At 38.7% G+C, this 27,709-nt stretch overlaps 1 protein-coding gene across 11 annotated transcripts in view; it reads right to left on the bottom strand.

The window, feature by feature from the left end:
- ROBO2 (roundabout guidance receptor 2) overlaps positions 1 to 27,709 on the bottom strand; it is a 482,707-nt gene that overhangs the window by 145,745 nt on the left and 309,253 nt on the right. For all 11 annotated transcript variants that reach the window (XM_056328409.1, XM_056328413.1, XM_056328411.1 and 8 more), the window contains exons 3-4: positions 5,604 to 5,761; positions 3,841 to 3,961 (exon numbers count right to left, since the gene is read on the bottom strand). In XM_056328409.1, coding sequence (XP_056184384.1) covers positions 3,841 to 3,961; positions 5,604 to 5,761 — 279 coding nt within the window. The remainder of the gene's footprint in view (positions 1 to 3,840; positions 3,962 to 5,603; positions 5,762 to 27,709) is intronic.

The following is a 27,709-nucleotide window of genomic DNA, read 5'->3' as shown; positions in this document are numbered from 1 at the left end:
CCATTTTAAGTCCAAAGGAAAAAAAATAAAAGGAGTCTGAAATAGTTAAAACAACTTGAAAACTTATCAGAGAACAGTGCAGTTGTATGGCAAAATAGTAAAAGGTTAATTTCAAAACTAATTCTTACTTTATTTAATTACTGCTTCTGTATTATATATTTACAAACCAAGATTTCTTACAAATTGGAATGAAACTTTTTCTGGTTTGCATCTTTCTTTAATTCTGTTCATCCAAAGGCTATGAACCCAAACACAAGCAAAGCCTAATTTATACCACTTACACTTCTGATTTTGGCCTTTAGAATAGTCTGTCCATAATAATAAAGTACCGTGCTGCCTTTTTTTAAGAATGTTAGGATTGATGGATTAGTTATCAATTTCCTTTAAAAGCCAATTTAAGACTCTGTGAACAGACCTTGTCTTCTTGCTTTACTCCAAGATTACACCTTGGAGTTTCATAAAGGCAAAAACTAGCAGTACTGCTTGGAAGAGAAGGCTAAAAAACTGTAATGCATCATTGCCACTACTCAAAACACGAGAATAATGTTGGGAAGCACTGCTTATACGACCTATTTGCTTTACAATATCTTACTGTGAAAGTTTGGCAATTTTCTGCTAGTAGAAGAATCATGACTTGGGAACAAAAGAAATGCAATCTGCACCGACACTAACAGTACACTGTTAGCAGTGCTTAAATGTTGAAAACTAGGTTTCTGATGCAGAGTTGAAAAAAAATAATTACTTGTTTTGTGAAAGTTCTACATGTATTATCCATAACTATCTCTCAGCAAAGGTTATTGAATAGGTGCCCAGCCAAGTGGATACATTCTGCACATGGAAAATGTTAATTTTCTCCTCTTCTTCCCAAGGTTCTTATTGCTTATTTTATTTTATTGTTTTTGAACTCAGGAAAGGTGTAATCTTTTAGGCTAGATTTCCATGCTATTCCTCTAGGGCCACAAGTTACCACCACATTGACTCACTTTTTCCAGAGGCAATGCCTCAAGCCAAATTTACTGTACAGGGAGCCAGAGGTCTGTCATGAGTCAGTCACACACTGAAATTAACTTCAGGTATTACAAAAAAGAATTGCAAAGCCAAAAGTAACAAGTGGCTGATTCCTGGAAAGGTTTGAGAACTAGTATGAAACAGTTCCTTTTTCTATGGAGTAGCATGTTTACTAAGGCCCCCTTCATGCTATGGAAAAGGTTTGGGAGTTTGTTATTTGGAAAAGGAATAGAGACATTAATAATCAGATAATTAATACACAGTCTTCTCCAGAGTCAGCATCAGCTGTAGGCTTGCCAGCCACTTTATTAAATTCTCTAAGTCTCTTAGCTAAGATATCTTCATTTTAATTATAAAGTCCATTTTCAAATATGTTCAAAACAGTTCAAGTTGGGCCTATTAATAACATACACATATTTTGATATATTTAGCATATTTTCCTCAACATTTGCAGTACTCCCATGTTCCTCAAACCTGTGAGTCATATTAGAGGAAGGCTGTGGACTTATATGGTTTTGCCTGTGTTCAGTAAAGTCAACCTGAACATGCACAACCAATGTGATATTTCCCAGAGTTTCTGGACTTATTTGATTTACTGTGTATGCTTAGACTGATTGGACTGTCCAGGAGATCCATTGCTTCCTGGAAACATCATGGATAATGCTCTCCAGTGCATTGTGTGTTTGTGCCCTCCTGCACATGAGCTCCTGCTTGGAGTTCAGGAATGGAACACAACTAACTATTCTGCCGGTGAAAGGGTAAGCCAAGCCATCTCCTTTTGTATGGAGCAGAGACCTGGACACATCTGTACAGTGAGCCCAGTACACCAAACACAGAGCTTCAGGGCCAGGGGGCAGCCAGGAAGTGGGCACAGGATAGTTGAATCGTATTGTCAAACAGCAGACCATAACCTGAGCACCTGCTTCTGGCGTGTTATTCTTGTACCATGAAAAGGACAATAGGAAGGGAACATGTAGATAGAAGGGGAATTTTAGACAGCAAAATACCCAGATAGGAAAATAATTTTAAATACATTTTTCTTTAGTTAGTCTAACACAATTACGAAGAATTAAAATATCTGATTTCGTCTATTGCTGATTTTGTTCAGTATTCACAACATTGACTTAGATTATATTTTATGAGTTGATTGTTATGATTAAATCCTGGAAAAAAAACCAGAATATTGTAATTGGCTATGTATTATTTTACATATCAAGACAAACCTAATACGTTTCATAGCTCTGCAGGATATGAAATTACATGCATATTTCAGTTTTTATTCCTACAGTTCAATGCTTTTTAACAAATTATTTTCTTAAGGATTTCTTAAGGCTTTGTAGTTTAGAACTGCAATCTGCTTGCTATCCACAGGGAGTATTACCAGGGATTATCAGTACTTAAACTGATGAAGAAGATATGTCATGTCTCTTTTACATCTGTATAAAGGCACAACTTCAACAGATTGGCTGCAAAGGACATAATTTAATAGAGATCCTTTCTGCCATTTTTTTGCAAGGTGTACTTGTTCTGTCTTTAAAGGTCATATGCTTCCATGAATCTGCAACAAACTAAGTGGAGTGGAAGTCTTCACAGTCTCGTAATGCTGGAAAGCAGCAAATCCTTAGTCACTCATGGATCTCGTCTAGCAGAAACTTTTCTATGCCTTTTGTAAATCCCATAATATGCTTTTTGTCAAGTGGACATACATGCAAATACAGATAGTAATATGTGTGACTGGGTTTTCCAGTGCATCATATTAGACAGAAAGTGAAAAAATTAGGAGCATTTGCTTCAGAAAGGGTGTGAGGATTTCTATGAAAAGTCTTACTGGAACTACAAGCAGTTTTGTTCGGAATTTTGGTACTGTATCAAGGACATCAAAGAGGTGTAGCAGGAGGGAACATTTAACACTCTCTTTTTATATGCATATATGTTTTTTCTTTAGCAGTGAGGGTTTTTTTCCTTATTGATTTTCTTTTGTTTGCTCAAGATGTCTCAACTAATCCCTACTAAACCATAGCTAAATGGTAAATACAAATGTCATGGCTGCAGGATGTAGCACAGCAGGATTTTGCAGTTTTGCTTCTTATTCAGTTGTTAGTAGGATGGATCCAGCTCTAGGTTCAGTATTACTCTACTCTTGCTCTAGACCCTAACCATAGGGGAAATGTTCCTAACAACTTCTTGTCTTGCCTACCAGGTCTGGAAGCTGTTTCACACAGGAAACATTCATTTTTGACCCATTCAGCAGCATCAAGAACTTAAATGATGCCCTGGCTTACAGGATGAAAGACTGTTTCATGCCCTTTAAAAAAGAAGTGAAAAAAGTATCTCTATATATTTAAGAAGTTGATCTTGGGATTTTTTCCAATGACTTTTAACTGATGAATTGAGCTCTTTCGTGCTCTCCTACAAAGGTTTGATTTCACAACCCCACAGGAATAAGGAATTATCTAAATAGGCAAAGCTGGTCCAAATCTCTGTTAGGCAGTCATTGTCAACTGTATTAGAAGTAGCTTAATTACGTTTGGCAATTTGGTGAGGGAGAGCATTATATCTTGCATTACTGTCTATGATTGTATGCATACCACTAAGGACCTCCAATTAGACTGAAACTATGCACTTAGAAGGAAAATGTTGAGCCATCACAGCTCCATAATTATAAATTGCAGCCTTTGAAACCTGGTCGTCTTCAGAAACTGTGAACTGCATCTTAAGCAGTACTACGGTGTTTTGTTAACCTTGTTTTGTCTCATATTTTGACGAGTCACCCAGGTCAATTCAGTCTATTACATCTGTAGTGAAAAGCAAAAAAAGGTTGAGTTGCTTTACCAAAAACAGTCAGCTCTGCTGGATCGCTGTCTCGCTCCCCCACCATGTTTGTTCCAACACAAGTGTACATGCCCGCATCACTTTTTCTTGTGTTGGAGATCATCAGCTTCCCACCACGTATCTGTTTCAAAACAAAGAATAAATTTTTAACTTCAGATAAAAAACGATATCAGAAAAAGCTACCCTCTTCGGCAGCAAGTTCCACAACTAAGGCATTTAAAACTTTGTAAATATATGTATAGCTTCAAAATTATAATCCTATATATTTAAATATCTTTAAGCTGTTGTAGAAACACATTTTATCATACTTACCGATTTTAACTGTATTTAAGTTTTTTCTTTGGTTTTCATTAAACGCTTTACATTTCAGAGTTGACTTTTCTTTCTGCCTCTTTGGCAACACAGAGCGCTTCTATTTCTTGCATGATGACATATAAAGCACTCTTAACATCTCTCTCAAGAAAAAGACAATTTAACTTAGTTTTATTTAGTTTATTTTATTTTACTGGTGTCTGAACAGTTTCCTTGTTTACTGATTAAGACAGATTTTCTCTTTTCCTTGATGCAAACAGGCTGAATCTAGCCCAAACTGAGAATTCACCTGACTCCCTTAAGACTTAACATTTTCTTGGCTACAAAGGGTGCTTATTAGTGTGTAAGAGCAGGGCAGTTGAGAGAAATAAAGTAACAAATTTGCAGCTCATGAAGTTACAGACAGTGTCAAAAGTTAGACAATAGCGTGCTTCAGACTAAGCTAGGAATATAGCCAAAGAAAATTGAGAGTCAGGGAATGATAACCAGTTCCCTGGCATTTTTCCTTCTACTCAAGCAGAACCTAGCAGAGACAGCCTGGCCCACAAATAGCAACTACTTATAGTTTAGCTTGAAATACTTCCTTAGGCATCCGAAGCCACAAACAAGCTTCCTGATAGTACTTCCATACTGAATGTCAGCACTGAATGAGTCACATATCGTTACATACAACATAAAACTTAATTGAAGGAATATTAATAGTGAAAAGCTAGGCATTTAAAAATTAGGAATTAAATACATGTCTGCACCCATATTTATCCCATTTACTTGCAAATACTATGACATAGTTCTAATAACTTAGGTATTTCTGCTGAACCCTTTTTCCTTCAGTACAAGGAACGAACTGTCACAGAATTCAACCAGCATTACTCATTTACTCAAAATGTATTCCTACTCAGGAACAACCACTCTTTAGAACATAACTTCAGTCTTCATGTAGAACACACATCCCAATTACTACACTAAATACAACACTACAGTATCATCCTAAGCTGTTGGGTTTTTTTCACATGGAGTATTTGTGTACCTCATAGATATGACTGTATCTTAAAACACCTCTTTGATAAAAGGTCTGATATTCTCCCTTCACTGAACTGAGATCTCATTTCTGTGAACTGAGATCTAGAAAAGGTAAGGCCAAACCGGTCAAAGACATCCACTGAGTCCCCCATCTAACAGACCACCTTACACAACCAAATCTACAGCTCTAATGGGACCTCTGTTACACTGGTTATACAAACCAAGCCTCAGGAAGTTCAAGTTGGAGACCCAAACCAGAAGGAATAATCAACCTTCCCCCCTCATTTGGGAAAGGTCAGAAGGGCAAACTGCCAAGAGTAATGATGAGTCTCTGTGGGAAAGGCTATAAAGCTGTAAAGTTCTGCTGCACGCAGCTGTGGAGCTTCGATGCAGGCCCTATGTCTATAGGCAGCCATCTCGGTTGCACTCACACTGATCCGCTCTTCCTTGTCATCAATACGGACTTTATCTTTCTTCCAGTAGATGGTAGGCTCAGGGTGTCCACGAGGTGGCTGGCACTCCAATATGGCAGGCTCTCCAGCTGCCACCACAACATCTGTAGGGTTTTGGCGGAAGTCATCCCGTAGCACTATTGCAAAAAAATGAGGGAAAGAAGAAATAAATTACTAGAAGTGATCACATTGTAGGTGCGGGGGGAAAAATTACATGCAGATACATACAGTATTAAACAATCAAACAAAAATGTCTCAACCATTATTAGGTGATGACTTTGCCTCTTATATTTACTATGAAAGAACTCATAAAAGAAGTTGCCTAAGGCGTGACCTTTTGTTCAGTGGAGGCAGATTTCACATACATGTTTTTTTTCCCCTTGTTTTTTCTCAATAAGAACATGGCTCTGCATTTAAGTTAGAAAGACCTGTAGCACCCATTACACTTTTTAACCTTGACAAGGTTGCTTCCCATCCTTGCAAAAGTAACACTGCAGGTCTGATGTTGTGTTCATAACAAAAATCAACATGCTGAACATCTGGCTTGCCTGGATCTTCAACTTCAGCATAAGCTAGGTAAAGTGACACAACTGATACCGAATTGCAGTTGCAACTTGATTAAGGGTATTGTTATTATTACTGTTATTATTGTTATTACCAAGTATATGCCAAAGTGATCACCAGTTATGAAAGGTGTCAGAGAAATCAAACTGATTGTAGTGTGGTTCCAGCATGTTTATTTCTTCCTTTTATTTTCTTAGTTTTAATATTTCTGCAACTTTGACCAGTGCTGTCCCATGACATTGAAAGAGCATTTAAATCACCAAACTGAGAACTAAATTAGGCAACACAGGCCAGCTTCATATGTAAATCAAGCTTCTGTAAAGAAGGATTAAGTCCAACTAGCTGGCTTCAGTGTGTTAAAATGACATCCACTTCATCATTATTCTTCTATGTGTGTCCTAGTCTCTAGGTTAATTGACATTCTTATAAACATAAAATTGAAAATAGCTCTAGACGAGCTACTGAAATAGAATTTAGGGCATTTCCCCTCCTTGAATTTCAGCTACGTATGGCTTTCATTACAGCTTTAAAACAGTTCTCGCCCTTAATGGAACCAAGGCCCTCTGAGAAATTAGAAAACACTGTATCCTCATGAAGGGGCAAGTCAGGAAGAGTTCAGCAGAAATTGCTCAGTCTCATTTCATAAGCAGAGATAATTTACTGCTTTCAATGTTAATAAAATGTGCCCCGTTTTAACATTTGGAACTGAATATTTTTCTCTTCTGTAATAAGCCAGAAGAAAATATGATTAATACATACAAGAATTGGTTTCTGAACGGGCTGAGGTGAGTGGGCTGTATATATGTGGCACTCAGAATGACATATGAGGGAACTTTTGGTGTTCCCCAGTTTGGGATATACAGGTAGATCCCAGAGGAAGGAGGGAGTTAATTGGAAGTTAATTCCTTTTCTAACAAAAAAAAAAAAAAAAAAAAAAAAAGAAAAGAAAAAAAAAAGACTGATTATTTAGGTCTTGCTCTTGAAGAATAAAATAAAAGTGACAGGACACAGTTGGCAACAAAAGCAGCCCTGGCAAGAACCCATAGTCTTCTTAAGTGACACACCCAATTGACAACTCTTTTCTAAAAAATAACTTAACAAAAATCTCAGCCCCGAAGTATTTCTCATTAATACAAATCTCTCATATGCTTTTGATTCACAATAATCAAATTGACAGAAATGGAATTTTTAGATCTTCAAGATCAAATGGAAGAAATAAATTATGCAAAGCACAACATAGAAACAGTAAGCTGAAGATCATGGACTGCTGACTATTTGGCATTACAACATTTTGCAAAGCCAAGAAAGCTAATACCACAGCAATTTCAGGGAAAGACCAGAAAAAAAAGTCTTACAATATTACATATTTTGGGAAGCATCTTTATGTGTCTCTGTGATCGCTATGATACATAGGAAGAAAAAATACTTTCAGGCAATGTTATACCGTCTTTCATATAACTGGCAAATGGATAAATGTCAACTTTTTCCATTATTATTACACATAAAATAAATATTATTTTTTATTGTCTTGATCCTTTGTACAATTACAGATCTTCAGTGCAAATGCATTAGTGGAAAATCCCCAGAAAATCAGCAGATCCTACAACATAATGACTTTATACTCCTGACTCCTAACTCCTGACAGCAATATTAAGGAAAGCATTTTCCTTGAACGTTTCACAAGGCTATATGAAGCTGACAAATACAGTTTCTTGGGGTGATACGCAGTAAATTACATTAACTTTCTTTGAATCATCCCAGCAACTGTGTAAGGTTCAAATCAGCCTCAGAATATGAGGCTAAGAGGTGATTTGATTTTATCACATTCCTTTACCCAAGTCTTACTGCAAATCTGGCTTGAATGGAAGACAAAATTGATGCTACAGGGTTTACTTAATCTTGCTGTATACCTCAGCACATATGTGAATCTTGAATAGATATATCTAACCATTTCCATCTAAAGCATTCTGTTTTGGAGAAAAAAAAACAACCAACCATGGTTGGAGAAAAATGAAATAGGGAAAAAATAAAGCGTGGACAAAAAAAAAAAGATAAGAGAAAAATGTGTGGAATATAAATTAAAGACAGAAAACAACCCAGAGAAGGGGAGAAGTAGCACTGTAAATTTACGGAGAGAGAAAACAAAAACCAAGTACAGGAAAGAAAATTAGTAAGAATAAAAGCAAAGAGAAAAACAAGGTTAAGAGCAGAGACTGTCATTCCTGTGATTCAGCACTTTTAATGCAATATAACAACAATGACAAAGCAGAGATATTAATCTGATAGGTACAGCCACCCCAGCACATCCAAACATCACCCCCAGAGAGAAGCTGGGAAGAGGTAGGGCGCGTGTGGAGGAGACCAGGGCAGGAGCTGGCAAGCTCGTCTGTCCCACTCCAGTGGCACAGAAAGCCACAGAAGAAAGGAATGTCAACTGGAAGTTGAGTTCACACTTATTAGCACAGTAAATGGAAAAGTCGCAGCACAGCTTAGTGCATTCACCATATCTAATGGCACAATCATCTGTGAAAAGAGAAAAATGGTCAAGAGCTGCAGAATATTCCTCAGCCAATTATCCACAATTGCTGGGTACTTCCAAATAACTAACGGTGTGCCTGAGCAGATAGCTCTGTCCACACACTGGCAAGAGGCTTTTGTCCACTTGAGAAGCCAGCCCTCCTCAGGGCCCCTCTTGGCATGGCACAAATACTAGCAAAATTTAAAATATTCATCGCAAGTGGTGAAACATCAGGCTCCTCTTCCTCATCCCATGTTCTTACTTTGCCTTAGCTGCTCCGCTCTGCCAGCCCAACAGCAGAGCAAACATCCTCATGTTTCGAGAGGCAAAGCCTTGGAAGGGCAAAATCTTCCAGATGGTTAACCTTGCTGTCGATGTAGGTACCGGGGGACCAAGGATCTGAAAAGGACGGCTAAATCCTGCACACAGCCTACAACAGTGCTGCGGACAATTAAAGTTTGATCGGTCTCTTTGTCGCTCGAACAAGCTGATGCTGCTCAAACAAGATAGATGTCTGCGAGCTGCCACATCGGTCTTTAAGGCATGCAAAGTCCTGTACGGCCATTTACAGGTACCCGCGAGCGTAATCACGGAAAGCAAGCACATCCAGCCCCGGCAGCGCCGAGATAACCGCCGGCAGGCCTCGCACCTGCTGGAGCAGGGGAGGAAGCAGAAGAAAGGAGCCCTGCTACCAAGGCAACCGCTTCCCAGCACCTGCCAGCTTAGGCCCAAATCCAGGCCTCAGTCAGACTGGTGCTCATAAACTCAGGGAATTACATGGAAACCGAATTAATTTCCTCAACTGAGGCTCCAGCAATTTGTTTAAAGGAAGCAGAGATAAAGCCACGACGTTTACGGGGTAGGAGGGAAGGTGGTGGGGTTAAAATTATTCTAGGCTAGATATCCATGCCTTAATCCTTCTTTCCACTACAACAGCTTTCAAGCCCTTAGAAAGAAAACATTTTTATAGGATTTACATTTACATGATGATTACAAATAACCATCTGTCTGCTTCCACTTTTTCAATCTGGTCCATGTCCCATGAGCCCACAGCCTATGGTCAGAGCAGCTAAGCTGGAAGGAAGAAGTGGATGCCCGTCAGGAGGCTTTGGGATAATTGCATTCTTCTCCCACCAGCGCTCAGCTCTCCACCTCCTCCCCCCAGCACACACGGTGAACATCTGAGATTACTGGGAACGGAAGGGAGGGAAAGACTATCTTTTTTGCCTTTTTCAATGCATGATAATGTCTTAAAACACAGCTACATCTGTTGTGCTGACTAGAGGGTATAAAGGGATATTGAGTAAATATTAATGTGCTTCTGTAACTTGGGTCCTGGTAGTTTATGTTCCCCCTCCTATTTTGTATTGTGTTTATCTCAGGATAATATTATTATATAAAGATTTTATGCAGCCACATCGGTGGTAGGTTGGTGACCTGCCACGTGCAGGTAGGTCTCCCCTGGTCCAAAGCACTGCCCCACAGGCATTTTCCTAAATCCTCATCTCTCCACTACTGCTTTGGTGCTTCTCTCCTCTGATACATACTGATACACTCAATAAACATGAATTATTATGTCAAATAACTGCCCAGATGTCATGCAGTGGGCAGATTAAAGGATTATTATACTTTAGACAGCGTATGGTGCAGGGGGGTGTTTTAGAACTTGGCTAATGTGTATGATCTGCTGAAATGGTCCCTGAGCAAGCCAGCACTACCTGCTGAAACGGGGTCACTGAAAAATAACAAGGGGTCACAGACAAACTTCCTCATGAATAATAATGACAATACACTTTATCTGAGGAGGATGCCACCCTACCCCTTTGTTTCAGCAACTGCCTCTTTCACATTCTGTAAGGAAATTTTTTATTAAACCACAGCCTAGGCAATAGTTCTAGGCAAGGCTCCCAGGCAGTTTCTGAGCTCCTTTGGCATGTTTATTGCCTGGGAAAAGTTGCCATCTTGTTTAAAAAGAAGATGATAAGGAACTACAACTTTTTTTACTCCCATTCTTTTTCCCATCCTTCACCTATCTCCTGATACAGATATTGCCTAGGAGAGATGAATGCTAGCTGATTTACCATGACTCAAAATGTTCTGATTTTACCTTAAAATAAGGCCCCAAACCCACAAGATGCATTTTCAGAGGCGTTAGGATATTTTCAAAGAGTCCAGCAGCTGCAACAATGTTTGATTAGTAGGGTCCCTAGAAATCAAAGTGAGGAAGTGAGCAGCAGGGAGATAACTGCATCAAGAAACAAAAGAAAGAGTATCTTCTTCTTGCAGATTCAGCAACTTTCTTTGGATTCATCCCTTTTTCTCACTCAGTATTTCATGTGTTTCTGAACTCAGTAAGCTACTCAGTACTTACAGTTAAAGGTAGCTTGCTCTTTATTATCAGGCCTCGGCAAAGACCAAAATGTGAAAAACCACTCCATTCTGACACACTTTCTAAAACTTCTAACAGCTCATGTATAAGGATATAGACATTTACAGAATTTGGACTTTGTGATGAGCATTAATGTCTAAACATGAAAGTGGAGACCCTTGCTTCTAAACAACAGAATCTATTAAACCAGGTGAACAAACAATTTCGGTCTTAGAAATCAGGTGCATGAATTGACACTGACAAGTAAGTAGATTCCAAAAAGAGTCAGTTGGAGACAGATGGATTTTTTTCACACCTCTAAATTTCAGTCTGAGGTGTACCCCAGCTAGCTGGCTCCACTAAGGTCAGGAAAGAAGATAGGCTTTCTCCTTCCTTATTTACAGCGCACACTGCAAGATCAGACCTTGAAAACTTTCTTCGACAGTTAACCCAATTAAGGGCACTGTTGACCTATTTTCCCTTTTACACAATTACACAGGTACAAAAGTGAAAGTTAGTGCACACATGAGCTTATGATTTGTTTCTGATTTTTTAAAGGCTGCTATTTGTGCTGAATTAAACATACACACTACAGCCTGAATACACTTACTGAAAAATTTTATAATGTCCTTCCTTTCTTGTGATTTATTGTGATCACTTGAATGCAATCTGACATCTCTGTAATTTTTTATGAAAGATTTTATTTCACTACTAGATAGCATGAAGATTAGAGATTTTTCTAATTTGGAACATAACATATTTATGTTTAAGCTTCCTGATTGAAAATAAAGTTCTATCACCTGTCTTCATTGCAATGAAGCCTCAATAGCCTTCTCTCTTTTTTAAACTCCCGCCTCCTTCCACCAACAAATTCTGAATGTTGCAGCTAACAGTCAGCAATCTCATTACCCATCTGCTGTAAATCTTCAAAAGCATCACTGTGTTTTGACAGTTGAGAAAGGCAAAGGGAAGCAATAAGCATAACCAAGTATTCTTTATGACTGCAAATATCCTTAGGACCACATTTAAGTAATTTCAGAAATCTAAAGCTATACAACGTAATATGTTGAAAAATTTTCTCTAGGATATAGAGTAGATTTCTTTTTTCTCATACTTTAAAACATAATCACTCTTGATGAATGCACTGCACAGATTGCTAATGCTAACAAGAGACACATTACCAAGAGTTTTATTTCATTGAAACTAAAAGCCCTATTGCTTGCTTAAAAGTTCAGAGACTTTCTAGAAGAACTGGTGCCACAATTGCATACAACAAACTTTGAAAAATATGCATGATCTGTTGTAAGTCATACAATTTAACAAGGATCAGACATTTAGCGGTTTACAAGGGCAGTTATTTAATGACCCTTTAAATTCAAGTCTGACGTTAGCTTTTACGTGGTCTTCACATTTAATGGACTACATATTCAGAAAATCATGGGCAAGTAATTTATTTTTTTTCCCAACTAATGTGAATATCAGATATGGAACCAAGGACGACTTCAAAAATCACCATATCACAACTGAACTACTGCACTTCCACTGTTGCTTGTATGTCAGCGTGTCTTCTTTGCAGCAAGAATATGGGACTAGTTTCACCAAAAGCACTAGAGAAGTCTTCAAATCACACTGACTATGTTTCTCTCCCAACAATGCAGTACGGAGGACTGTGTTTGGTTAAAAAGGCAATAATACAGAATCCCTTGAAGGCTGCTATCAGAAAAAGGATAGACCAGGCTGGATAGACCTTTGCTCTCCTGCAGTACAGACACTCTTAGGTTTTAATAAGCAAAATTACACACACACACACATCCACACACACACCCCCCCCCCACAACAAACACCCAAACCAAACAAACAAAAGCCAAAAAAACCCCCCACCAAACCACCCCAAACTTAAAGGAATTAGAAATATATAACCAATTTTCAAAAGCAATGGCATCCAAAAAAACTCAAATGTTACCGTCAGAGATATATGAATGAAATTCAGGTGGGAGCTTTTTGAGTGCTTTGGAAGAGCACACAGAAACTCCAATGCACATGCAGAGTACAGCAGAGATTCCCCAGAAAGTACAGATTTAATTACTAAGTGCAGAAACCACAGTATAATAGCATGCAGGTTTACTGTTGTGAGTACAGAAGTAGCGCTACTAGGTACTTGCAGCACTGTGCTCAACCTAACGAATGCTACCTAGAGTCTGACACAGTGTTGAGCAATTGTATTTTTTCTGTTTTCAAACTAAAGCTGGTTCTCCAGCCACCACTTTAGCTGCTTCAGTCCCCTGGGCTTCCAGGTCAAGCCCAGCCAAAACACCTAAAATGTACATGTGCCCTCAGTAAAACAAAGGAGAAAGAACAGATGAGAATCATGAAAACGAATACAAATGAATGAATATTTCTTGTATGAGAAATATAGAATGTTATATGCTTCATTTAATCAATATAATACAGACTGCAATCTCTGAGCTCCACTGAAGTGTGAATAGCCTCTAATAAACTTCTTGTGTACACATGCACAACACATACACAACAGCTGGGATGCTTTCCCATCTTGGCAGGGGGTTACTGACACATTACTGCTATACTTTAGCCACATTAGGCAAAGCATCAAACAAAATAGGCTGTTGCCCAACATAGGAATTCTCTTCCTTCCACACCCCCCCCCCGCCCTCTGTTCCTAACCCTGGTCTCTATCAAGCTTTATCTGTTAATTATAAGATAAAACTCATCTATTCAGGTTTTTGTGAGCAGGATCATTTTTTTTGTCAGGGCTTTTGTATTTCTGCCTTCAGAAGTCAGGATTGAAAACAAGATATTTCAGCAGGCATAGCAAGGCACATATTTCTTGATAAGCTTTCATAACTCTATTGCAAGGGGACTGCGCAGCCACACTTCATCAGACATGAAGCCTGAGATGCATCCACAGCTGGTATGCAGAACCAGTGGGAGCCGCCTGCTGCTTCTTGAATACCTCACTTCCCATCCTGCAAACTGTCCTCGTGTCAATAGGCCGTTTTGGGGTGCTTGCCAGATGCCATTTAAACAGGCCTGCTCTACCAGCTTGGCTGGTCTCATGTCCTCTGTCCCATGAACAGGCACATCATTGCACCCAGGCTCGGCAGCATCATATCCTCCTGGACCCTGACCTCAGTGTGCCTTCTTTAATCGTTAACCTTCTGAAGGGCTTAACTGTTTCCATTTTTAGAATTTGTCCCAATAATTTGAGATTGGAAATGCATAAAACATGTTTGCGTGACTGTCACTGAGACATGCCCAGTCATTTGAAGCTAGTGAAAAATAAATGCCACGTGAAAGAAGAACTGTGTATCTAGGTAGTGGGATGGCAGAAGGCTACAAGTCACCAGGTATGTGTACTCACCATTCCAGCTATATTTGGAACCCCTCTCCAAGAATTTAAATCAAAACCCCACCCCCTACAACTCTACAACTCCTCCACCACTTACGATTTCATATCATCTTAATTCAATATTATGTTAATACTCTACAATAAATCAAAAAAGCAAAGACAGTCCAAAGACATTGCTGTTTAAAACTCCAATTTTACCATCTCTGAGGACGGTAAGAAATTTTTTTTTCTTGCAGTGTTCAAGTGTTGGGTTCTTATGAAGTTTCATCATCGGACATTTCCTACATAAAAAGCTCCATTCAGATTTAACAGCTATTAACAATCTAACAAGTGCTAGATGACATTTTTTTCTGGATTATCTTGAACACTACAAATAATTTATCTGTCACTTATCATCACATTATTGTGCATAATTAATTTAAGTTTCCAGAGCTTTAAAGAACTAAAGGAACAACATGATATGTAGACCTTGTATTAAATCTTCAGGACAGAGTCATTTGTGTTCCGTCAACATGCTACCAGCTAGGAAAAAATCCACAAACAACTGAATAAAAGAGTAGTTTTCTATAGTCTAAATATGAGAAGAAAGCCACAGATTTGTGACTTTATGCAAAACAAAGATGAAACTAGTGTAATTTGCAGGAATTCTTTTGTAGTTTTGATCTGCTCAAATAGCATAAGGAATTACTTCCATACAATATGAAATATAACTCTCACACTCATTTTCAAAAGAGAAGAATAATATAAGAATTCACATTGCTCTCATTATTATTCACTACATTGTGCAAGAGGAAAGAAAAAAATTAAAGAAGCAGGAGCAAAGACCAACCGTAACAGCCTGAAGCAACAATTTTGAAAGAGGAGCTTCAGCACCCAGAGGGAGACTCGAACCTGGAAGTCCAGCTCCACCCTCCAGTCACACTATGCTGTGCCTGAGACTCAAAATGACCTTCAGCTGAGTGGTTACACCAGCTCCCAGACATACTGTTGAAAATACACTAGCATAACATTTTGAATTGTGGTAAAGATGAAACAAACTATTTTTTCTAATACCACTTTCCCAAAGTGCTATTTCATGTACAACAAATTTTGCGTAATAGAAAAATGAACTGTACCATAAAACTAGAATAAAATAAATCCCCCACGTCACACATCCTTCTAAACCCTCGGTGCTGAATATTCCTCTGGCAGTTCAGTACAAGAGAAAACCAGGGTGAACTACGGATCTGCTGATGGCTTTAAAATAAGAGAAAACTGTCAAACAGAACAACTCAAATACTTGCTTATTCCAGACTATAGAGAAGAAACAATCTGAGACACGCCTGTAAAACAGCCTTTAACAGTGTGTTACTTAATAGCTGGAGCAGCCTTTTGGATGAAGGGGTCACGTTCCTTTTAAGTGTCTGAAAGACCTTTGTTATTCCCACAGTTAGAATATGAAATAATTTTTACAATCTTTCATCTTCCTTTTGTTTTTTGTATATAAACTACTAGTGTAAAAAAAAGAGTCCATTCCAGCTCAGGCATATTTAATAACTAAATATTGAAATAGATTTTATTTTAAACAGGAACCTCCTGGCACACGTAAGTAATTTGTTTCACTCCTTAGCACAGAGTTTAACTAACCACATAGTACCTGTATCTCTAGCTCCCACAAAAGATCTAATTCCTGTACATTTATATAGTTACTGTCATTCTTCAATTGCATTAGAAAACAAGGGGATGTACTGACAAGATAAAGTATTCAAGCACCATATGATAGACAAAGTATAATATTGAAACAGGCAGATTAGATTATTAGACTAGACAGGATTGGATGGAGGAAATTTTTAGCCTGCCACAGTATTCACCTGGGATAGATTTTAGGCCAAGTAGTACAAACATTTTCTTCCATTCCAATTAAGGGGGGTGGGGGGGTGGGGGAAGAAAGAAAAGAAAAAAAAATATCCTGCTTGGAGGATTTTTAACCCATATCACTCTACTGACCCAGTTCACAGCGTGGATCCACAAGCAACTGAGAGAATGACAAGCTATTACAAGTGAAGGAAGTAAGTGGCCAGGAGAGAATAGTACTACTTAAACCAGATTTTCCACCAAGGAAAATGTATTGTTAAACTATGCATTATACTTCCCTATATTTAGAATAAGGAATATATAAAATACAATAGCTCATATAACCAGTGCATGCTGTGGGATTTCTCTGAGACCAGGAGAACTGGAAACATTCTGTAGTTTGCTTGTGCAGCTTCAATTAAGGCAAATTGAATTAAACTCTCCCTTGAGGAGGACCTCTGTAGCTCTGCTCCTCCTTTTCTGAACAATTCCAGATGTAGGTGAGGAACATGTTCAGTTTCTCTCTGAAGACTTCCACATGCCTGGCTGTGCTGCCACATTCATACAAAGAGGTGAGCTTCTGGGGGAGAAAGCATGGGGCACTAAACAATGCTCAGCCAACAGTTGGTTCATGTTTGATTTTTACAATTTTATTCTGTTCATTGGGGCTTTCTTTCTTACTTAGCAACAGATGGACCTGCTAGAAACAACTCAGAAGAGATGGAAAAACTTCTGCTGCTGAACAAATGGAAGTTTAGTACAATGTGGCTCATAATCACACATTCGGTAGCACTTTGCTTTCTCCCTGTCTTATCCAGAATTTATTACCTGCTTAATAGCTGCTCTTTGCACTTCCTTTGAACACCTATTCAATCCAAGGTGCTAACTGGAACTCCTTTTTAAATGCCACCAGTGCCCCTTGACTTCTGTTGTAGGAATCAGTAAGGAATGTAGGCATCATCCTTCCAGTGTAGTTCTGCAGGTTCACCTTAGCATTTTGAGGCTCAGCAATCAGAATAGCCACTCTTGGGGCACACCTTTGGGTCTGGCATATGCAGGAGTGATGGACCTCCAGCAGGTCTTACTGCTGACCACAGCTCATGATTTTCCTTTCTCAGATGTTTGCTAGAATGCTTTCCTCCACAACAGCAGGGTACAGGAGATCAACTCCATTTTACTGAAACTCATGAAAGCTTTCAACCCCCCTGAGGCTTCCCTCACCCCACTGAAAGGCTGTGATACGTATTGGTGGTTCTTTGTTTTTTGTGTTTTATTTGGTTGTTTTTTTTTTTAATAGCAGGTCACAGGGCTATACTATAAACAAGACAGCACTATACTAGTTTAGCGCAACTAATATTTTGTTAAGATTTCAAAATTTTCTTCTTGTTCTTTTCTAAGCAGATATCTTAGGCCACTGAGCTAAGATTTTTCAATACTTTTTCAAAAAATTAAACAGAAATGTCAGCACTGGCAGATGCCAAGCAGTAAATCCAGTGTGTAACTGAATTTGCTGAGCATGAGCAGTTTAATCCTGCATTGTGCAGGGCCTGAACATCAGCATCCATCCCAATGTACAGTGCAGCCAGCACAGAGCTGTTGTCTGGGAATTTACCTGGGATTTCTGGGCATCCAGGAGCCTGGGCTGCAGACATTCAACAGATCACTCTCAGTGGACGTAAGTAGAGCTGGCAGTTTGGATTCAAATCTCTACCAGTCCTTTTTAAAATAATAAATCCAATATATTTATTCATAACTCACCTTCAGGTCCTACTGGCGATGGTAAATCCATTAAACTTTGCTTTCACTGTTCATATGATGTTTATAAAAATTGTAGGTGGAATTACAACCAGTAATACAAAGCTTGGTATTTTTTCGCCTCAGATGTAATAACGAGCTGGATAAGAACAAAGTTGACCCAGGGATTTCAGTACAGAAACTTTCATTGGAAACACGAGCAGTAGTGTGCAAACCCATGTTTTTATGTCAATATAATAACGGCATTTCTACACTTATTACTAAGTATAGATCTACTGCTGGATTCTTGGTTGATGGCACATTCATAAAATGAATTATATTTCTTCTTAAACTATATAATTAACTCTTAATGAACCCTTCCCTTCTCCCAGTAAATTCAATTTTATCTAATCCTTGGGTTTATGGTAATGTTCAGCTCATTAAAATGTTACTTAAAACTCATTAAAATGCACACTGAGAGGTAACAGCTTCATTACAGTAATATGTTGTAAAAGAAAAAAGAATGCTTTATTATCATTTGTTTCCAAAACTGAATACATTTGCATAGTGATGAGGTTCACAGGATATTTTCAGTAGTACTCAATAATTAAGCAGTTCAGTAATTAAAAATGCATTTTCTAAAAATAATTTTATGTTCTTGCTTACTCCCTGTTGTTTTTTTCAATTGGGAGAAGTGTTCATGTTGATACAGTTTACAGAGTCAAGCAACAGTGATACCTGCATTGACATGAAAGATATAGCAGTCTAAGCCCTTGGCAAATTTCTGTTTCAAAATAATGAGTTCAAATTGCTACCAACATATTTTACAGGTCAGACTTTCTACCAAAGTCATAAATATCCCTCCAATCACTTTTTTAACACCAGGGACAACCAGGAGTTATGCAAGGGCCTTTCAAGTGCAAAGCCTTACTATAATTTTCATCATTTATTGTTACTATACACTAGCACATGATAGAATACCTGAGCAGAGGTCAGCTGGGACCTAGACATGGCTTTAGAGGACATCAGAGTAACTGTGAATCTGCCCTAACTCATGTCGCACGGCAGAAACCCTCAAGCTGGGGTACTGACTGTACAGCAGTGTTGTAGTTTTATTCCTGCCTTTCAGCTTTTCCTCTTGCCAGGGGCTGCCCTAGCTCTAGGGCAAAAGGACTCCCCTTGCACAGCCCTGCTAGCCGCGTGCCATCTTCTTGCGTTCCACCGACAGCACAAGGTTGACAGTACCAATAATAAAATTCTGGCCAAATATGTGCATCAGGAGTAGGATTTGTCTGCACCATAAAGGTGGATATTATTATGGTTAGGTATGTGATTAATAGAATTATACTTAACATCCAAGCCTGATCACATTTACTTTAACAACTTCTATTGGAATAAATTGCTGTGCTGGTTTAGAGAAATTCAATGCAAAAGTTAAAAGGTCCAGGCTTGTTTTCAATATCTCTCTCCTCTGAGTAGTAAGTGAAAATGTATTACCAAACAGTCAAAAGCTAGAGATGAAAGTTACATCTTCCCAGTAACCTCAGCACTAAGAGTGTGTAGTGTCCAGTATTTGCCATATGCCATTAGTGCGGAAGTTATTTTGCTAACTTTCATTTTAAGAGCCCAAGAATGGTTACTGGAAAAACTATCATACCTTGCCAGGGTGTGGAGCCTAAAATCTTAGATGGGAGAAACACATCTATGAAGCCTTGAGTCATTCAAGGAACTGTCTAATTTAATACCATTTAAGAGCCCTTGAAGTATTAATTTAATACCAATCACTGCTCTTTTCTATTGCTTTCAAATATTATTTCTACTTCTATAAAATATACTCTTTTTTTGACATACATGCATCAGAATGCACCCAGTATGGATTCTTCCAGCTTGCGAAAGTTGACTAGCATGCTGAAGAGACCAACTTAAAATATGGATGCAGCAGGTTAGACATGTCAATGTAAAGGGAACAGAGAAAAGTGGTCAGCACTCTTTCAACTTCTGTACTATTAGTAGAGAGTAACAGACTAGAACAAAATGTACTAACAGATTCAGCATTTTCAGCAGCTTTGCCTTCCCAAACAAGCGGAAAAAAAAATCACTTATATGTAATAGGATAGCATTCTTGTGGTACCAGGCTGGTACCAAATAAAATCAAGTTATCTGGTTTACCATTGTTTTCCTGGGTGAGTCTGGATGATTAACTGATCTCGGTTCCCATATGTAAACGGATGATCAGACTTTTTTCACTCACTTTTTTTATTATTTATATAAATCAGTCTCACAGATTTTTACAATCTCTTCTATGTACTTTGTGTAGTTACTCAGACAGTAGTTCAAATGACAATTCTATAACACGTATCTTAACAAAATTTATAAAAATAAATCCAAGACACTTACTTAGTGAGACATCAGTGTGTAGGCTGAAAATTGTTGTTTAATACAATAAGTCAGGTCATATTGTTGAATTTTCTTTTGATATTCCTTTAATAAACCAAACCCTTCTGATGGAGATGCACATTACTGTTTCAACTCTAATTTACATGCTATGTTTTCAGCTGTTTCAAAAGAAAGCAATGTGCCTTTTTAGCAAAGTAAACAATCTCTCATTTTATCTTTATTGCACACACTAGCAGATAAGTAATTTCTCTCAAACACTCAGCAAGATGGCTGGAAATAAATAATTCTGAAAATAAGTAACTGCCATAATAAGTATTAATGTTGAAAACCCTCTCCATTGTACTTCCATTTATTGACTAAGTAAAATTAAATGAGATAGCATAAATATGAAATAGAAGATAGATGGTACACTATCTTCTTATAAAAGATTATATATAAAATTATATATATAAAAGATGTATAAAAGATAAACTATCTTCTTATAAAAGATTACCTTTTATATTTACTAGTTCTGCCGTACATAAACACTGTGTAAATTGAACAATCAGCAACAAAGTCTGTAAAAAAAGTTTAACAATATACTAAAGTCTCAGTTTTCAATTGCTGTATATGGGAGGGATGGCCAGTGTATTAAATCAAAAGTTTAGCAGAAATATGTAAGTGTGACTAATATTATTGCCAGATTTGTGAAGTCATGGCTATGCATATCTAAACCTCAAAAGAGGAAGCTCTTCTATTGTGTTAATTTTATGACCACATAAGCAAACAAAATTGATACCGTTTTAATTCAGAACTGATATAATAACTTTAAAAAGAGAAACATGGAGAAACAGTGCTTTCTCGCTGCCCAAGTCATTCTGTTCACTGCATCCCCCTGCTGATATGAGGAGAGAGAAGCCACAGTGAGACGAGATACGCTCACCAGCAGGATAGGACTGGAGCTTTAATGCAAGTGATGTGCTGCTGTGATCTGAAAATGCCTGAAGAATTTAAACTAACCATTTCAGATTATTTTTTAACTTGTAGGAAAATAACTGCCAGATACAAGTGGTGTTTTGTACTCTCTTGTAGCATGATACGATGGTCATTTCAAAATGCATCAAATCTTTTCCCGTTAAAATACTGTATAATGCATTCTCACATAGTGCCTCCCTGCTGAGGTTATATTACATGTTGCTGTTTCCAAACGGATGATGGCTTTTAGCTTAATGAATTTATTTCTCAAAAGGACACCTGAATACCTTGTGGGTCATGTAAGGAAAAAGGAAGACCTGAATAGAGGTTTTAAGGTTTTGTTTTCATTCCTATTTCATGTCAAAACTAAAGACACTTGAGTGCTAGAACCTCCACGACAGGGAAGAACATTTGTCCAAAAATATTGGAAGTCCTTCCACTGCCTGCTTGGAATTAATCTTATCCATAACAATAGTTCCTAGAGTGGAAATATATATCCTGACTCAGTTTAAGACACAGGCTTTCAGTCTTTACTCAAAGCAAAACCCTGGAAGAGGCAAGCTGAACTGTATGCTCCTATAGCCCACTGGAAAATCTGTAAAATAATAATGAAAAAAAAAAAAAATCACATACAGCAGAAAGAAAAAAAACAAACCCAGATCAAAACAAAAACCAAAACAGCAGAAAGAATCACAAACTGGATCTCTTGCTACGAAAAACTGAATTATTTTTACATTTCTGTTTTCCTAATATTTCTGTTCAATAGCTGTAATATAGGGTTCACTGGTGAGCGACAATACTCGCCCTCAGATTTTATTTCAAAACACATGCAAAAATACGAGCTGTGTTTCAAATCACACCTTATATGAACCTTATTCTATATTTTACATTTCTTTTATGAAACACTTATACTTACACCTTAGGAGTTAACTGCCGGTGGTATTTAGCATCACCACTGAAATCACACGCTCAAGGCCACACACCAGCTTCACTGGTGCACTCCCCAGCAATATACTCTTTCACAGCTGCCAGAAGCTTATACATGAACACAGGGACAATTACATCACATTCGACTTAATTCTTTAAATATCTTTATATTCCTGAATATTCATAAACTCTCAAGTTTCCCAAGCTGCACAGGACTAAAAATTTCTATAAAAGGGAGAGTGTCCTCAGCTCAGCCCAAATTATGGCAAGAGAGACTGTCCACGATCAGAGTATGTGCTGAGCAATTACTGCCCACGACTTCCTTCCACTTAGAAAACACTAATCTGATTTCTGTTGTCTTTACCATCTGTTCCGATTTCTTTTGTTGAGATTTATAGTTATTGCCTTTTTCAGACTTAGTAAAACGGCATATCTGTTGGAGATTTGTTCCAAAAACAGGGAAGGGAAGGAAAGAGAAAGGAATGAATGCCAAACAAAGGAGAAAGCTAGTCTGGGTAATTTTGCCGTTACTTATTTAAAATACTAAAAAATCACCTGTTCATGCTCCCCATCCTCCACCCCCTAATGAGAGTTGTTAGTAAAAAGAAGCAGTCCAGCCCACCCCCTGACGTCTTTAATTGACTTCATAGGGAGTGTTATCAAGAGCTACTCAAGCAGTGCTAATGGTGCCTGCAGATTGCTCACACATGGCATGGCTGGCATTCCTTGGACCTTAAAAGGCTAATAGGAGAGTGTAATCTCCACTCAGCATGGGAGCAAAGACCACGAGTGATCTGGAAAACGACAAGTAATTAGAAAGTATTCTTCCCCAGATAGAAGGGAGGTGAAGATAAAATGAAGATAATGCTAGTACTCAACCACGGAGTCTCCAAACTTTGCTGTTATGGGACTTCTAGCACAACAGAGTGATATTTCAAAGAGTGGAAAGGAGTAAGTCTTTCACCTAGAAATGTGGGCTTCTAATTTTTATCTGTCTCTGAATACTTCACAGATAGCTATATAAGGGGAGATATATAGAGAGGCAGTTTTTCATATATATATATATATATTACTCTCAGCATTTATCCAGTAACTTCAGTATGATACCTGAATATCATCATATTTTTGACCAACTTATTAGCGATGGTAAAATGAACTTTGGAAATCTAAAATATTTTCATATTTAAGACTCTGAAACACTTCACAAACTCTGAACAAGCCTCACTGATTCCCAGGAAGAAAAAGGAAATATGTAAGAGTTCCTTCACCCCTCCCTAACACAAAATGGTTCAAATTCTGTTTAAGGCACTCAGAAATAGCACTTGATAGTCTAGAATAAGAAATGCAATAATGCTAATATATGTTGCAATGGGAAATTTGATGGTTAGTGTTAAAAACTGCATAATTTGAAGCCTCATAGGGAAATAAAGATCAAGTTGGCAGAGACCCATGCAGTTGCCATGTGGGAGTGATGCAGCCCAAAGGTGCTGCAGCGTTATGCAACACAAAACCTGCCAGTAGCCCTGAGGAGTGCTAGTGCTACAAAGCAGCTGGGCGACATGTCCCTTCTCCTTTCCTGCTCTGGTAAATTCCACCCTCCCTACCATACTGTACCTACAGCAACAATGAAATAATGAAAGTATTTTTTAAAACACTTGAAAACTATTTTCAAAAAAGATTAGGAAAAACAGAGTCAGCTGTGATTTCAACTTGATTGCCCCACTATGAAGGTAGTAATTCATGAGTGTTAAAGACAGCATCAAAATAAAAAGACAGGACAGGTGCTGTCACAGTTACCTATATATTTATCTATACATTTAGGGGGAAAAAAAAAGCAAAAGAAAAAAAGCAAAACTGTGTTAACTTTTAAGAAAAAGAAACTAAAGACATTGTGGGCATGATGTCTCCATTTAGCTGTAGAGTAGCTTATAGCATACAATTAAGATCAGAACAATGAAGCATTTATATAATACACATTGATAAAGCTGGACCTCCCAGCATGGAAAATACTTCCTCTGCTTTATTTGAATAGTTGGACATTGTTAATGAAACGGGAAGGATGGGGGGAGAGTTGGTAGATATAACTTACTTGGTTTGACAAAAGCCTGTGATAAGATCCTTGACAAGAAACTATTAAGGAAAATAAATAACCATAGGGTAAGAGGTAAATTCTTGTTGTGGATTAAAAATTAGCTAAGTGATAGGAAACAAAGAGTAGTAATTAATGGCTGCTTCTCCAAGTAGAGAGAAGTTAAGAGTTGCGTACCTCAGGGATCTGAAACAGGACAGATGTTCAATACATATATTAATGAGTTCAAAGCTGAAATACACTGAAAGTAAAGGAAAATCAGTGAACAACACAAAACTGCTTTCCAAAGAAAAAATATGGCTGAGATATGCCACAAGGATCCATTCAAACTGGGATACTGATACTGAAACAGTAGACAACATTTAAATTCATATAAGGATGAAGGTATATACATTTGGGAGGATTATTAAAGGTCATCTCTGTCCTCCAAATAGTTCTGGAATAACAATCTAACTGGTGAGAAAGGGGTGAAAAAGTCAGGAAAGCTAAATGTAATGAGGTTCCAGAAATATGGCTATATGACTTGCAGTCAATTTAGGTTGTTTCTGAACTCCAAAATAGTATTTTAAAATTGACACCCAAACTTTCATTTGTTTTTTTTTCTATTCAAATACTCGTGCATAAGCAGAACTTTTTAAAGAATTTTTTTCATTACATACAGTTCAACCAGAGCTGTGTTCACCCCTTCCCCTAGCAATGCCAAAAGTACGATACAATTATCAACATCCATTACAAGTACTTTTCAAATTTGATTCCAAAAACATCTACTTCTGCCTTCTGCCCTGAATTAAAATATAAAAAGAATAAAGCACAGCAAAAAGAATCTATCATATACCAGCTGCAATTACAAGGCACAGCTACAGAGTTGCATTAAGAACTAAGGGTAACACATCCTGATGTATTTACCTAACCTCACCTAGCCTAACCTAGCTGGCCCAGTCAACTAGGCAGTCAAGATGAATGGCATACATTTTAGTGCTCTGTAGCAACTCTGGAGTATTTGCCAGGAATCCTGGGAGAGTTTACATCATGCTGCTACCATAGACTAAAGCTTTTGTCATAGAATCATAGAATCATTCTGGTTGGAAAAGACATTTAAGATCATCAAGTCCAACTGTTAACCCAGGACTGCCAAGTCCATCACTAAACCATGTCACCAAGCACCATACATACATGTTTTTTAAATACCTCCAGGGATGGTGATTCCACCACTTCCCTGGGCAGTTCCAATGTTTGACCACCTTTTCAGTGAATATTTTTTTTCCTAATATCCAGTCTAAACCTCCCCTGGTGTAACAGCTTGAGGCCATTTCCTTTTTTCCTGTCACTTTACATATCTGGGAGAAGAGACCAACACCCACCTGCCTACAGCCCCCTGTCAGGTAGGTGTAGAGAGCGATAAGATGGTCCCTCTGAGTCTCTTCCACACTAAGCCACCCCAGTTCCCTCAGCTGCTCCTTGTAAGACTCGTGCTCTGGACCCTTCCCCAGCTTCATTGCCCTTCTCTGGACACACTCCAGCACCTCAGGGTCTTTCCTGCAGTGAGGGACCCAAAACTGAACACAGGATTCGAGATGCAGCCTCACCAGTGCTGAGTACAGGGGGACGGTCACTTTCCCAGTCCTGCTGGCCACGCTATTTCAGATACCAGCCAGGCTGCTGTTGGCCTCCTTGGCCCCCTGGGCACACTGCTGGCTCATGCCCAGCCGGCTGTCAACCAGCACCCCCAGGCCCTTTCCCACCAGGCAGCTTCCCAGCCACTCTGCCCCAGCCTGTAGCGCTGCGTGGGGTGGTTGTGACCCCAGTGCAGGACCCGGCACTGAGCCTTGATGAACCTCATACAACTGGCCTCAGCCCATCAGTGCAGCCTGTCCAGATCCCTCTGCAGAGCCTCCCGCCCTCCGGCAGATCAACACTCCCACCCAACTTGGTGTTGTCTGCAAACAGACTGAGGGTGCCCTCAATCCCCTTGTCCAGATTTTGGTAAAGGTATTAAACAGAACTGGCCCCAATACCAAGCCCAGGGAGCACCACTTGTGACCGGTCACCAGCTAGGTGTAACTCCATTTACTGCCAGTTGTTGGGCTCAGCCAGCCAGCCAGCTTTTACCCCAGCACAGAGTACATCCATCCAAGCCATGAGCAGCCAGTTTCTCCATACCCAAAGAGGGTATCTGGACTGAGGCTGATTGTTTAAAAATTAGTGTAGACAGTTAATGTAGTTACAGTACCTAACGCACACAACACATCCAGCTAGCAATGTTAATAACTTGTTTGATTAACATTTCAATTGTATGGCTACTTGGAGTGATGACCAATGCTTAAACTGATCAGATTTTTATCTACCCTTCTCCCAAAATACGTTATTGTCTCCAAATTAAATAGCAAGTAATAAAAAAAAAAAGGTACTGCTATTCTTTAAACTATAATATATGAATAATTTCTTAACTACACCTCTTTACAGTCATATAAGTGATCTTGACAATACATCTACCCATTCAGTAATCTTAAAATAAGCATTTGAGAAAACTGAGAAGGGTGTAGAGCTAGGTTGGGTGCACTGATCAGATATGGTAATGCAAGATGGAAAGAAAACTGCTTGCCTAAAGGGCCTAAAGATGTTATCTAAAAAAAGCAGAGTTCTTCCTAAAGCAAGACTGCCAATGCCTTCCAGCTGCCTCCTTCACACAGAGTGCTATTAAAAAAGACTCTGTTTAAGCTATATGCAAAAAATGATTTCTTTTTAATTCATTCCCAAATTCCCATCCAGAAATTAAACACCCAGTTGTACATGTTTCAATGAAAAGAAAAATTCTGCACTTTTCTATCCATTTACGTCACCCTGAATTCCTCTGCTGTTCCTCTAGTAGCACAGTGCTTACACATGCTCTGCCTTCCCGCTGCCCAGTTTGCAAGTATGCCTGATGACATAAATCCACGGTCCAACTGGAACTGCAGTCTAACCCTACAACTCTTCTTCCATCTATAAAATCTGTGCACCCCAAAACCCAGATGAGTGGGCCCCAGTCTCACCCTACCATCAACTTGCATCCTAGGCCAGTAGCTGCTGGCCTGTAGCAAACTCATCGGCTTTCCGCAGGAGGTTAAACCGGCTGTGCTCTTGCTCTGCCATTTGCCTATGCAGGGGTGTGGACATGCCGAAGAAGAGGCAGCCACTGGGTAGAGATTCATGTTCGGGCTTTGATTCTTGTACTGCATCCCCAGGGGCTCAGAGTGGATGCTATACTGTTCATGTAGGCACCACAAAGAAGTAGGTAAGAAAGGAAAAGGAAAACAGAGAGAGACAAGGGTGAGAGGAGAAACAAAGCAGACAA

The sequence above is a fragment of the Falco biarmicus genome, chromosome 2 (assembly GCF_023638135.1).
Source record: "Falco biarmicus isolate bFalBia1 chromosome 2, bFalBia1.pri, whole genome shotgun sequence".
NCBI lineage: Eukaryota > Metazoa > Chordata > Aves > Falconiformes > Falconidae > Falco > Falco biarmicus.
The sequence above is the reverse complement of the archived record's forward strand: the minus strand, read 5'-3'. Positions and strand labels throughout refer to the sequence as shown.